This window comes from Motacilla alba, chromosome 3, assembly GCF_015832195.1.
Source record: "Motacilla alba alba isolate MOTALB_02 chromosome 3, Motacilla_alba_V1.0_pri, whole genome shotgun sequence".
Lineage (NCBI taxonomy): Eukaryota > Metazoa > Chordata > Aves > Passeriformes > Motacillidae > Motacilla > Motacilla alba.
The window spans coordinates 24,102,997-24,116,497 of record NC_052018.1 but is presented as its reverse complement, the minus strand read 5'-3'; the positions used below and the strand labels follow the sequence as shown (position 1 = coordinate 24,116,497).

The window sequence follows — 13,501 nt, the reverse complement described above, 5'->3', positions numbered from 1 at the left end:
TAATTACTATCCTTGTAAAAGGAAAGTCTGTACAAGTGGAAATCTTCAGGACAGCAAGCAGAGGTGTTGATTTAGAGCTGAAGCCTCTTGTATAATGTTATGATAGTGGTACAGGCATACATTCCCATCTAAGTTTTCTTCTGATCTCTGAATAGATAAACTGCTAAGACAAAGGGAGTTTTGAGACTGATCACTCTGGGCATTTTTTAAATTCATAAAGTGTTGGTTTACAAAGTCTAGAGGGTAAGGTCTGCTACTAGAAATGTGTCTTTTGTTTGATGCTGCTCTGAGTAAATTTCACAAAAACATTACAAAGGAGTTGCCTATCCCAGTGGCCTATCTGTGGTAGGGCTTCCAAAGCATTAATGCCTTCTGCAAATAATATTTCTTTTCTATTTTTTTGCTGGGTTCTAGCCTCCAATACAGAAAAAGATGGACTTTTTTTAAAATGGAAGTTACAGTAGACACAGGGATACTCTTTTTTCCCCCACAGTTTTTCAGGATCAAAGGCATCTTGAAATGTTCTTTTAAACAGGATTAGCGTCACATAAAACAAATGTTAAATCTACAATAGTGTCTGACTGTTGTTCTAAGTAAGTAGGTTCCTGGCTTACTTCCTGAAGGTGCATTACTCACCCATGTATATTCTAGATGTTAACTCAGTTTTCTTTGATTCTGGCAAGTGTATGTATATTCAGCCTCACCATAGAAGCATTATGGTCTGAAATCTTTTAATGAACATGGAAATGGTGTGGAAAGAAGCTTGTAATATAAATGCTACTGATAGGTGGGGCAGAAATGTGTCAAAGACTTAGGGGAAAACCCATACAAAACCAACCAAAAAACCCTAAAATATTTAGTGTTTGAAAAATTTCATTATATACTTGATTTTAAATCTTGGAAGACTGTGCTTGTTGTATGATGATAGAAATTTGATAGCAACTGTACATCTTCCAACAGGTAACATTTCAGGCTTGCAGCATTTCCGAAGCAAGGTATCTCTATGATCAGCTAGCTACGATTTGTCCCATTGTGGTAAGTCATGGACATCTGTCAGATGAACTCTTCCTTAGTAGCAGAAACTATATTAAAATTGCAGAAATATATTAAAAAAATAATACCCAAATTGCAAGCTCATGTATTGGGTGCTCTGGGAGAAGATTAGGTTGCCATGTGAGGCGTGTTACCTATTTAATGTGCAAATGACACCATAAAACAGATAATATCTGTTCCTTCTTGGCCCTTGTGTCAATTTCTTCCCCTCTGCTCTCACTCCCACATGCGTGAGACTTGTTGAATAATTTTAGAAATTGATTTGGGCAGATTTCATGAAAGCAAGACAAGCTTGCTCCTTAAAACATTTTTTAATTTTTCAACTGGTGTTGAATACCCTCTGGTGCTACAGAGGATTTCAGCTTAAGTTGTTTAAATCTGTCCGTTTTATAAGCATGTTGTCATAAACAACTGTTTATAACAGGAGTTATGAAACTAAAGTGTCTGGTCTGAATGTCGAGTAGATCCTGCCCTGAGTGAGGTATGTTCCAGCTGTGTTACTAAGGTGCTTGGCCAAACAAAAATAAACAAAATAAAATGATTGTCAGGTGAACTTCGGAAGTGAGCAAGCAGAATACTTGCTGATTTGTCTCAAAAGTGCTTCTGCCAGTGTCATTTTTGCATTCCTTAAATGCTAATCTGTAGAGGTGAAACATTTGGAGAGTATCAGAAGCCTCTTCAGGAATGCTAACCCTTGACCCAGGCATTTTTCAGGAGGCAGCAGTTGAGATATTTCTGGTTATTCATGCTTTGGCTGGATGTTAAACTGAAATATATATACTTCTTCAGCTCCTTCTGGATCCCTTTCTGGTGGGGTTGTATTTTGCTTTTGGTTGCTTGGCCTGTCCTTTGTTTTGATGTCAGGCTGTTCCATTTTAGATGGCGTTGAGTGCTGCGTCTCCATTCTACAGAGGCTACGTGTCTGACATTGACTGTCGCTGGGGAGTGATCTCGGCTTCCGTGGATGATCGAACGCGCGAGGAGCGAGGGCTGGAGGTAAGTCATGGCACCTAGTAAGTGTCTGGGGGGTTTTGGGCAAAAAAGTTGAATCTCCTTTAGTATCAAATTCTGCTTGTGCTCATCAGAATCCCTAATGAGGGAATGTGATGGTCTTTGTGGTAAATACAGGAGAGATGGTGTAAACACTCGCCTTGGTTGGCCAGTTTGTGTTAACAAACACATATTTTTAATTAGGTATGGAATCCCAGTCTTCCACAGCTGGCTGAAAAGAGCCTCAGTGATGAAACTTTCTAATTTATGCTTGAGCCCAAAAGGCAAAAATTGCACTAGATTAAATAGTGGGTGCTGCTGAGTAGTATAAACTAGAACTAAATCAAGAGAGCCAGGTATCAGAACTTACAGAGTTTCTCTAAGCAGGAATTTCCATTCAAGGCACTTACAAAATTACATAAAATAAATAATTTCTTTAATTTACTTGAAATATTTCTTGAACTACCTATTTTAAGGGCATCTCTAACAGTGTGCACATAGTGAAATTGTTGGTATGTGTTTAATGCTTTCCAGGTGCTTGGGGGTAATGGCGTATTACATCAGGAAAACATTGCTACATCTAGAGAATTCTAGTAAATGTGTCATGACTTATTTTTTGCTCAGATATATATGTCTGTAAACAAAATAGTCATAATTCCAGAATCACTTTATATTGAGCCTATATAAGACTCCTGCTTTTAATAATTTTAATTGAGCTTGTAAGGTTTTTTAAATAGGATAGTAATTCTCAACATAAGTGTCATTAGTGAGCATAACTTAGGTAACATTTTTAACAAGCTGTTAAAATATTGTATTCTTAAATTATATAGCCACTGAAGAACAACCATTATAGAATCAGTAAATCCAGATATGATTCCATAGACAGTTATCTATCTGAATGTGGTGAAAAATACAATGACATTGATTTGACAATAGACAAAGATATCTACGAGCACCTAATAAAGGAAGGTAAGTGTTTGCTTCATTATGAGCAGGTTAAGAATTATGTTTGCAGTGTGTGGGGGTAATTTATAGTTTTTGTTGTTGTTTGTTACAAACATTGTGCAGCCCTCAGAGTGATTGTTACTCAGGAAGTATCTGTGCAGAGTGGTCTTGAGAGGTTTTTTAAAAGGATTCATTTGTAACAGAAACTGTCCCTAATGCATCAAACTGAGTTTCTCAAGCTGGAATTCATGGTTTATTTTTATGGAGAGAGACAAACTGCTTTAGGAAACGTGGCACAGAATGCATCAGAAAACAGGAAGAATGGTAGCCACACCAATATTCAGCTGCCATTTCCAAACAAGAACCTGTTTGGTTTTTGGCTTTTTGCTGTTTTTAATCATTTCCTTCCTTCCTGAAGTCATCACTTTAACAGGATGTGGTGGGCTGAGGTAGCACTGTAGTGTTAGATATTTTCAGTCTTGTAAAAAAAATTTCCTAGAGCCTGTTTTGATATGTTTGAATTTTCATTTTGTAGGTATTGACCACCTTTTGGCACAGCATATTGCACACTTGTTCATTCGAGACCCATTGACTTTGTTTGAGGAGAAAATACATCTAGATGATGCAAATGAATCCGACCATTTTGAGGTTATGTCTAATTTAGAGGAATTTAATAAATATATATATATATATAATTGCTTATCTTCATAATACTAAATTGGAGGATAGCTGTATTAGCTAAGAATTTTTTCTTTTTTTTTCACTTCAGGTAGTTTTTTAGCATATGACTTTGCAGTTATAAGCACATTCATTTATTTATTTTATCTTTTATTTAGAAGGTGATGGCTTATACTTTAATAAAATATGAAGAGCCAAAATTATAGCTATGTATATAAATGTTAAGGGGAACTGTCAGTTTTTAAAGCTTCCTGAAACCTGGTTTGTATTTTATTTATGTAGAAATCTCTCTTTTACAGCTTTATGGGGTAATAGCTGTGGTAATATTAGGCCTTTTTAGTTCAGGACGTGTCAGCCCCTCGTGAAAAAATAAAGTCAGCTGCATGCCAGTCCCTTAGTGTCTTGTACATAATACTCAACCAAAATAGCATGAGAAGGCACAACATATTTGCTCCTAGGCTGGGTAGTTGTACTGTGGGCTTTAGGAAATTACAGCACTTAGTTTGGAACCACTTCTTTAACCTGTTACGCTGTTCCACGGAAAACACTAGGGCTCTAGTTATCTGCTCATTTTTCTTCAATTATATTATAGAATAATGTGCATCGTGATTGTGACAGGTTATTTCATGTGCTTTTCAGAATATTCAGTCTACAAACTGGCAGACAATGAGGTTTAAGCCACCACCTCCAAATTCAGATATTGGATGGAGAGTGGAATTCAGACCTATGGAGGTAAGGAAGACATCAGTATATACAAGAGCACATTTCCTTTTAAGTGGAAAAGTACCAGGCATTCTGCCATCCAGTATCAAACTCCTATTACTTGTGCTGTGTTTTCTCCCCTTTGATTTGCTAGATGCAAGTGAAGTGGACAGCAGTATTTAATCAGACATGGACTGTGGGAATGTAACTGACAGGAGAATCCACTGCAGTACATCAACGCATGCTAATGGATTTGGGGTGATGGGGAAAGGAATTAGGCTTGTATTAAAGCAGCAGTAAACAAAGCCCTATTTAGCTTCTAGAGACTGTATTTCTCTAGGACATTTCCTGGTACTGAACAATTCCACTGTCACAGTTTTAGTTTTTTCACAAAGTGCTTTTATTCTATAGTTGTCTGTTTCTAAGCTCTCTGGATTTAATCCTTTTAGAGTGGAAATTTAAATGCTGCTATACTTCTGTAATCAGAGAGCCTGAAGGTGCAGGTTCTTAGTCTTTTGAAACACGAGTGTGCTTTGCATCGAATTGCAGGGTTGCGTTTATTGCAGCCTGTGCGTGCTTTGTGCGCTGGAAGTCAGTGCTGGTGACTGCGCGTGTGGATCGCCCCTCGGCGAGTAGAGCGTGTGTGAGCACAAGTGCCAGCATGAACATCTGAGTCAAACTCTTCCAGGCTGTCCTTGCATGAGTGTGTTCCCACCAAAGTAATTGAATCTCTGCTCCTTTCGTGTCTAGGTCCAGTTAACAGACTTTGAAAACTCTGCTTATGTTGTGTTTGTGGTATTGCTAACCAGAGTGATTCTGTCATATAAACTGGATTTTCTCATTCCTTTGTCCAAGGTAGGTGTGAAAGATCTGATCTGTTAGAGCTAAATGCAATGGATCAAGGGGATTTTTATCCCCTGCAAGCTAGGGAATAATATTTGTCCACTTACAGAACAGTCATTTTTATCTTCCAGTCAGTTTTCATCTGTACCAGTACTTTGAATTAATTTAAACTCTACAATATTAAACAAATATTTTACTGCTGTCTCATGGAATTAAACATAGAGTGCACTAGCATTGCACTGCTGCAATGTTGAGAAATACCATTGTCACATGGCTGTTCTGAGGCTGGGAATGGGTACGTTTCCCCCATTTTGCATGCTGGGGAGAAATATGTGGAACTCAAAATAAAAGGTTTAGACTCATTTAACATGAATGTTGCCTGTGTCTCATGCTCTTATTCTGTGTTTTGTTTGTATGTAGAGGGGAGGGAAAGGAGGAGTTCAGTATGTTTAGTGTTACACAGTATTTGAGTGGAAACAAATACTGTTGATTCTGGTCACAGCTGTGGCTTGCCTTTAGACAGACAAGCCATGCAAAATGTACTTTTTCCTTAATCTTGGCCTCACAATTGCTGAACTGTTCTGTGTGAAACTGTCCTTGCATGTCCTTTTTCTGAGGCACTTGACCAAAAAATGTCTTTTTAGATGGATATTCCTGTCATGTTATAGTTAGCTTTTAAAAAGATCTTGTAGGGCAGAAGGCTTTTGATTTTACGCTGGAAAATCTAGCATAGCCGTAGTATCCTGTGGTTTTTCATAGAGCTTTTTCAATTAAAATGGAGAAAAATATTGAAGTCGTAAATTTACAGTAATCATACCATACATATATGGTATGATTTGGTATGACTTCTAAAAGGACATGTCAGGGAGTTCAGACTCCACGAATAATGCAGCAATTTAGCAGCTAGATTACATAATTACATTGTTATTTGAGTGTCTCAAAAGCACAAAAATTTTAACTACCAGTTAAGAGTAAATAAGAGGTCAGGTGCTGAAAGAACCTGAACAGAATTGGAGGGCTGGGGGGCTTAAAATTGCTTGAGCTTGCCAAGCAATTTGGCAGGTAATGCAACACAGAATTGCACAACCATTGGTAAGCCTGCCTCTTTCAAGTAAAATAATAGGGGGTTATGGGGCTAATCTCACTCTAATCTTGGCTGTCTGATTGAATGTGGTTGAACACTCGTCAGCTGGGACTGGAGTTCTTTCAAACTTCCAAAACAACCTGTTGTGTAAATAGGTTTCATAATATAAAGTGAATTGAAAACAAAGGTTTGGAAGGTAGGAAGTAAGTGAAGATTTTGCATAGCCTTTAGTTAAATATCAGACAAAGAATTCAGCAAATTATATCTCTTTTTCTGAAGACAGTATGGTAAAGCTAATGTCCAAAAGCTGTATGATGTTAAGTAATTCCCTGAGAACACACCAACCAAAGAACTTGGACAAAATCTTCCATCCAGAAAGACAGAGCAATGCTTATGTCATTTGCAGAGCAAATGTTGTAGTTTGGGGGACTTTTGAGTAGCCTGAAATTTAGAACTTCTTTTGCTAGCAATCTAAGTTTAAATATCTAATGTGTTTGGGATGCAATAGATACAATTCCCATACAAACTTAAGTACTTGAATGCTGTTTCTGAAAGTTTGTTTAATACAGTGATAATTCTTCTAAAGACAGTGATGATTTTGTTAATAAAAGCAGCAAATTATGGCTAGGGAAATTGAAATTTTCTTCTTCCATACTTACTTCAATTGCATCTAAATATGCAAAGAAGACTGCCAGAAGGGGTATAACCTGTTAATTGTAACTGTTCCTGTGTTTTCATCCAAAGTGAAATTAGCATAGCATGTTCTAACACGATACCATTACCTATTCTGCCGGAGACCCAGTTTCATAAAATGTCATCTATTGGTCGGTATGTCCTGGACACTGAAGAATGAAATAAAACTTAGCTTCATAGCTTGACCTTGTGTGATGAAATAGAAAGAAATATAGTAGATATTTCAACTTATGAAACACAAATGTGACAGTTTGATAGATTAACTTTTCTAAAATGTCACAGATCTCTTGAATTTTTTTTTTTGCCAGGTGGATGAAAACATGAAGGTGGCCCAGAAAAGAGATGCTGTACGACAGGGAATGTTTTACTTCAGAAAAGATATATGCAAAGGTATCACATCAAGTAATCTGACTAACGTGGTTGTGGATGTTTAGCACATGTCTTGCCTTCTAACCATTTTTTTCCTTTCTCTTTGTCACACATGAAGGTGGAAATGCTGTTTTGGATGGATGTGGCTCTGCACAGAATGGGACAGGCACCGACGCAGAAGAGTACACCTTAATGAGCATTGACACAATTATCAATGGGAAGGTCATAGCCTCTTCTACCTGGAATACATTCTATTCTACCCTCCCAGAAACCAGACTGGGTGTGTTTTATGCTGATTCTGTTCTCTTACACAGGAAGGAGTCTTTCCTGGTTTGATCCCAATTTTGAATTCCTATCTTGAAAATATGGAAGTCGATGTGGATACAAGATGCACCATCCTAAACTATCTGAAGCTAATAAAAAAGAGAGCCTCTGGTATGTTTGATATTTTTGGACATTGACTGACTTTCTTGGCATTTTTCCACTTTCAGTTGGCTAAGACTGATGGGACCTGTGGATGTCTCATTAGCTGTTGATTCATTAGAGCAAAGGACTGGAGTGTGCTCTCTGGCTTAAATCTTGTTCTATTTTGGATCTTTAATGTTTAGTGATCCACTTAAATTCACAGTAACTGATAGAGAGTAACAATCATGGTTTAGAGGGTGGTATGTACCCAGTCCTCAATTTTGCTTTTCAACACCAATTACTGCTGTTTTGCCACTGTATTGTCCACTTTGTAGTAGTTTATACATACACTAGTCCACTTTGCCCTGTCACTTGAGTGTTGTAAGAGTATTTGAGGCTGGATCTGATGCTTGCCTGGTACTACTGGTGTGACTCCAAAGCATTCATAAATGTAAACTCAGGTCTGCTAGACCTGGGACCTAGACTTTAGCTCACTAATAACAAAGTCCTTCTGTAAGTAGCAGAACTTCTTCAAGGCACAGCAGAGCAGGCTCTTACCCACGTTGCAATGTTTTTCAAGACAGGTGCATAATGACTTTTTATGTTTCTTCTTAAAATGCAGCAGTATAATGAGTAAAAGATGCAGGCTAAACTTAATTCAGAGCTGTGTGCTGAGCTCAGTCTGCACCAACTTTTTAACTTTTTCTGTGTAAATCCCCTGTATAACTGCATTGATGTAAACTTAGCTAGATGGTTAATTTTGGCCTCCTAAGTCAAGAATGTTTTTTTTCCTTACCCCTCTCCCCCCCCCCCCCCCCCCCCCCAAGTTTTAAACTAAAGTGCTGCACTCCCTTTTAGTTCCTGAAAATTGCTGTAGAAGCTTCTAGGTAAAGACCTTTCCAAAGCTGAGGTGGAAATGAGGATTTTGTCTTATCTGGTAATTCACTACTTTAGCAGTTCTTCAGAATGGTAACATGTTTTTAAACATTCCCTTGTCTGTTGTTTGGGGTTTTTTTTTCCTTCAGAGAAATGGTCTTGAGAAAACAGGGAATCCATAACTGTAGCAGGCCTTTTCCCTAAGGCCTAGTGACCAGCTGCAGGTGTTCCCCACCAAAGAAAAACTTTGCTACCTGGTGCAAAGTTGCAGTCGTTGCAAAAGTCAGCTCCTCTATTTACACAGACCTAAAAGCTGTGAGAGTTAGGTAGATAAGAGTGTAGGGTTTATAGTTCAGGTCTTACGAACTGAAATGACTTTTAAATGAAGCTTCTTAGGAACTAGAATTCACAGAATAAAAAAGCATTAGGTATTGTATTACTGTGCCACAATATTTCTCAGCTGTGAGCTTTGGATTATTCCAGTTTACTCTCGATCTTAAATCAAATGTTTCTGGTCCACAGCCTGTTTAGTATGAGTCATATCCACAAAGAGTGGCCATTTTTCAGATTTCTCAAATGGTGAACATTCATGAATTAAGACCAGTGACACCTTAGCTGCTGTGGCTGTAACCTTGCTCTGGCATAATTGATTTGAGCTTCAGTCACCTCCTCTCCTGCAGCACAGCAAGGTATTACCCTCTTGGTCTCTGTATAGCTGGTGTGTGACTGCCACCACTCAGTGAGACTACAGATCTGCTAGGCAGGCAGCAGCTGCTGACCACCACCAGTTATTAATGCAAGCAGTACTGAGGTAGCAGCATCAAGTGGTCCTTGTCCTGGTGTGCTCTCCTGGCTCCTGGCTGCCTGCAGTGCAGTAATCACAGAGCTTGATGAGCATTCACAGATGTGATTTCCATGATCTTTGCCTTACCTTTCTTGAAGCAGTTACACTTCTGCTGCTCTTAAAGTCATATAATAAGAAATTACACAGTTCTATTATATGGTTTTTGAAAAAAAAGTAATTCTGTAGTTTTTCGTGTTTAAATGCTCTTCACAGTTACTCCATGATTCACCTTCTAGTTCCTGTGTTGTAGGATCGTGTTTATCTACTCACTTGTCATCAGCATTCATAATTGTGTGGACCTCTCCATATATTGTTGCTCCTGAACTTACAATTCCCTTTGCCTCTCCTTGCCTGGAAGGTATCTCACCTTTTGGCAGTCAGTGGTGCCATACTCCCACAAGTGCTTCTGAGGGCTGCAGGCTGTGCTGCCGTGAAGGTGTGCAGGGTACAGCAGGGTGAGCACGGGGAGTGCTGGGCTGCCTGGCCACTAGGTGTCTGTGTTGCTGTGCACTGGACACTGCCCGGCTCCTGCAGCACTGGCGCCTGCACGGCTTGCACTTCAAATGTGTCTCTTCCTAAGCTTCACTCTGCTCATCGCCTCCACTGACTTTCTTGCAGGCCCCCTGCTTCTCACCGATGTCAGAAAGTTTTCATGTTGAGTTTTTAGTGCCTTCAACAAATAAAGCCTCTTGGGTAATTTTTTTCCTGCCTTCTTATGTAGAAGTGTAAACTCTGGCCTCATTCCTTTAAAACATTGCTTCTGGTTTTTGAAGCGCATTTTGATTTCTAGTAACCTCTTTTATTCTGTTTTTCTTTCCAGTACTTTCTGAAATTTTTCTGAATTGTCTTCATGTACATCTGTTCAAAACCACTGCTAGGATATTTTTAAATAGTGTTGGACTATTTTTACTTTTTATTTGTGTGTTCCTTCATGCTTTCTCTAACTTGATTCCTCTTGCTTTTTATAATATTCTTAAACCGAAGACTTATGTAGTGGAAGCCCTTGACTCTTTCCACTCTCACAGTGAAGCTGATGTTCTGGTAGCCAGTCATGAAAGTTTTTCTAGGCTCTTTGTGCATCCCATCAGCCCATCTTAATGTCTTAACAGTTGGAATTACCTTAAACTCGCAGTAGTTAAGGTTAAGGTTTACTTGCATGTGCTGCATTTAGGAGCAAGATTCAGCAGCCTGGACACTGGTGTCCAGCCAGCCCCCAGCTGCAGCTTCATGAGGATACCAGTCTCCTGCAAATGGTGTGTGTCATTCAGTGACCTTTTGCAGAGGTGCTGGGGACCCTGAGGTACCTGCTGACCAACCCAAGAACTGTGGAGTGAAGCAGAGGCACTGTGTACAAACCAGAAGTTGGTATAATTGGGAACCAGCCTATTTTGTGCTAGAGTAGCTGCCAGAGGGAGAAAGAATAAGCCCAGGCTGCTTGATCAAAACTAGCAGCTCAGTTGGATGGATCAACTACAAACTTACTTTATATAAACGTAGTAGTGCAGAGGTGTCTGTTGATTCATCTCAGCCAGATTCTCTGTTAAATGAAGTGTTTAAGACCTTTTGCTGTACAATCTGCTGGTAGCACCTGTTCCAGTTGCTTCTTCTCTCTGCATTATGTCATTGGAACATCTGAAAGTTGGAAAATTGCACCAGATAAGTGTCTTTTAGACTGTCAGGGATAGATCAGCTTAATTGTGCCTGCAGTTTAGCCATATTTGAAAACCAAAAAGTATAGGAATGTGTTTCTCAGGAATCTGTTTCTCATGAAAGCATGGGCTACTCATTAATTGTGGATATAGTGCAGAGAACTCTAGGTGTTCTGCTGCTAAATTAGGTGTAGAAACTGTGAAATTTAATTTCCTCTTGCCCACAGGAGAATTAATGACAGTTGCTCGATGGATGAGGGAATTCATCGCGCAGCATCCAGACTACAAGCAAGACAGCGTGATAACTGATGAAATGAATTACAGCCTTATGTGGAAATGCAACCAAATCGCTCAAGGCCAGGCAGAGTGTCCTGAACTACTGGGGGTGGGATTTAATAAGAAACAAAGTGGAAATAAAACTGACTCTTTGTAATGAATGAATGAATGCTTCTTAAATAATAAAAAGATTAAGCCTTTTAGCAAAGCACTAGCAAAGATACTGTGAATCTGGTACAGTTTCATGGTGTGAAGACCAAAACAGGGATACTGCACTATAACATGGGCCAATCTGCCTAAATAATCATTTAAGGCATCCTGAAATAGGCATATTCTTATTGTTAAGGTTTATACAATATACATGTAAATAGTAAAATATTTTTATGATTAACATCAATGTATTTTAATAACATTGTAACTAAGGTTATTGTGAATTAGCTTGTAACTTTTTTATGCTTAATATAGAAAGAAAAATTGTCATGAACAGCTTTGTAAATGTAATGGTACTTGTATATTATATGCATTCCAGTTACTGAATGTTTACTGTAATTTTTTTTAACCTGGAATGTGCTAATTTACCTTATTGTGTAAGAAAAAAAAAATCCTTCTGGATCTACCTGAATCACAGATACTTCTTCCTTCTATTTGGTTTTGAAAGTATGTAAGAACAGACAAATATATGTGCATCCGAGCTGTTGATCTTACAGTAGTTTCTCAGATGCCACAAGACCTTCATCCACTTGTAAACTGTAAAACTCAGAGGAACAGATCTGTCTTTAGTCAGATGGTGCAAGTCAGCCTGCCTGCAGATGCAGTTATTTTCTTCCCCTCTGAAATAAGCTGCATGCTGTCTCAGTTCAAAAAAATCTGCCCGATGATTTCACAAAAAAGTAGTAATTGGAGATGTGTCACAAGGGAGGTGGAAATGAGAGCTGGACATACAGCTCTCTTCACAAAGGAACCAGAGACGCCTGCTCTGGACTTCAGCCTGCTTGACTGCTCTTCTCCCACCCTGCTGCTGTTCCCATACTCAACAATGACTGCAGCACAAAACCAAACTTCTGTCCATTCTTCCTGAAGGTTGAGTTTCTCATTTTGTTAATTATAAATATTTTTGTCCGCATGTTTATTTTCTATAAGGTAATTTATGTAGGTGACTGAGATTACCTACATAGCTCTAGTTATGGACAATTTAATCCCCTCTAGAAAACAGTTTAAAGAGAAATTTTGGAATGCACTAATCCTTTGAATTGGAAGCTGGTGCTGGGAGTGACTGTAATCTATTTCAATTCAGCCATTGCATCTGTAAATAAAGCAAACTTAAGGGGCCTTTTTGATTTAGCTTCTTAACTGATTTCTAAAAGTGAATTGCATTAGGGGTAGAAGATGCAAAGCTTATGGAAGCATATTAAAATCCCTAAGATCTAATGATTTTTTTAAAAGAACTGATGGAGAAACTGCAGTGAGAGGTACACCAAGAAGCTTTTATGTACTGAATTACACTTCATTCTGTGTTCATAGGTGTGCTTTAGAGAATAAAAAGAATACTCTTTCTCTGCAGTGGTGAATTTGTTTCAGTTAAGATGTAGGCATATGCTAATTTAGTTTCTGTAATAAGGAAATAAAAATAAAATTTGCAGTATGTGTTGGTCACTTGCATGACTTGAACCCACAGTTTTAGATTCAAAAAAGGAGGAGTTGCATACCTGGCAGGTACAACTCATCCAGACTTACTTTGTTCACAGTGGAGCTTCTCAGGACTCAGACAAATGGTCTGACACTCCTACAGCAAAGAAGTCCTTCCTATCGTTAAAATTGTAGCATCTGTCTGATTGCACAGCATGAGCCACTATGCTTGGAAAACCCTTAAAAATAGTTGGAATGCTTTTCTGCTGGTACTGCTTCAATACATGTCCTTATTCCCTTTCAGCTGACATTGAATCACCCTTCTGGCCAGCTATGTGTCCTGTAAGATAGAAAACATTTTGTCATGATGCCTTAAAAGTTGTGGCTGGAAGTTTCCCTCCCGATTTCTTGTGTGCATGTTTCCAGAAGGGATGAGTGCGATCGAACACAGAGCTGCTTCTGTTTTTT

General features: G+C 38.6%; 1 protein-coding gene across 3 annotated transcripts in view; it reads left to right on the top strand.

The window, feature by feature from the left end:
* The window catches only part of GCLC (glutamate-cysteine ligase catalytic subunit), a 36,974-nt gene extending 23,914 nt beyond the window's left edge, over positions 1–13,060 (top strand). For 2 of the 3 annotated variants that reach the window (XM_038130498.1, XM_038130499.1), the window contains exons 7-16: positions 961–1,035; positions 1,933–2,049; positions 2,874–3,012; positions 3,524–3,636; positions 4,306–4,398; positions 5,119–5,223; positions 7,297–7,378; positions 7,476–7,579; positions 7,672–7,792; positions 11,359–13,060. In XM_038130498.1, coding sequence (XP_037986426.1) covers positions 961–1,035; positions 1,933–2,049; positions 2,874–3,012; positions 3,524–3,636; positions 4,306–4,398; positions 5,119–5,223; positions 7,297–7,378; positions 7,476–7,579; positions 7,672–7,792; positions 11,359–11,564 — 1,155 coding nt within the window. In that variant the 3' untranslated portion in view covers positions 11,565–13,060. The remainder of the gene's footprint in view (positions 1–960; positions 1,036–1,932; positions 2,050–2,873; positions 3,013–3,523; positions 3,637–4,305; positions 4,399–5,118; positions 5,224–7,296; positions 7,379–7,475; positions 7,580–7,671; positions 7,793–11,358) is intronic. The other variant, XM_038130500.1, reaches the window with a different exon arrangement.
* The last annotated feature ends 441 nt before the right edge of the window (positions 13,061–13,501 follow it).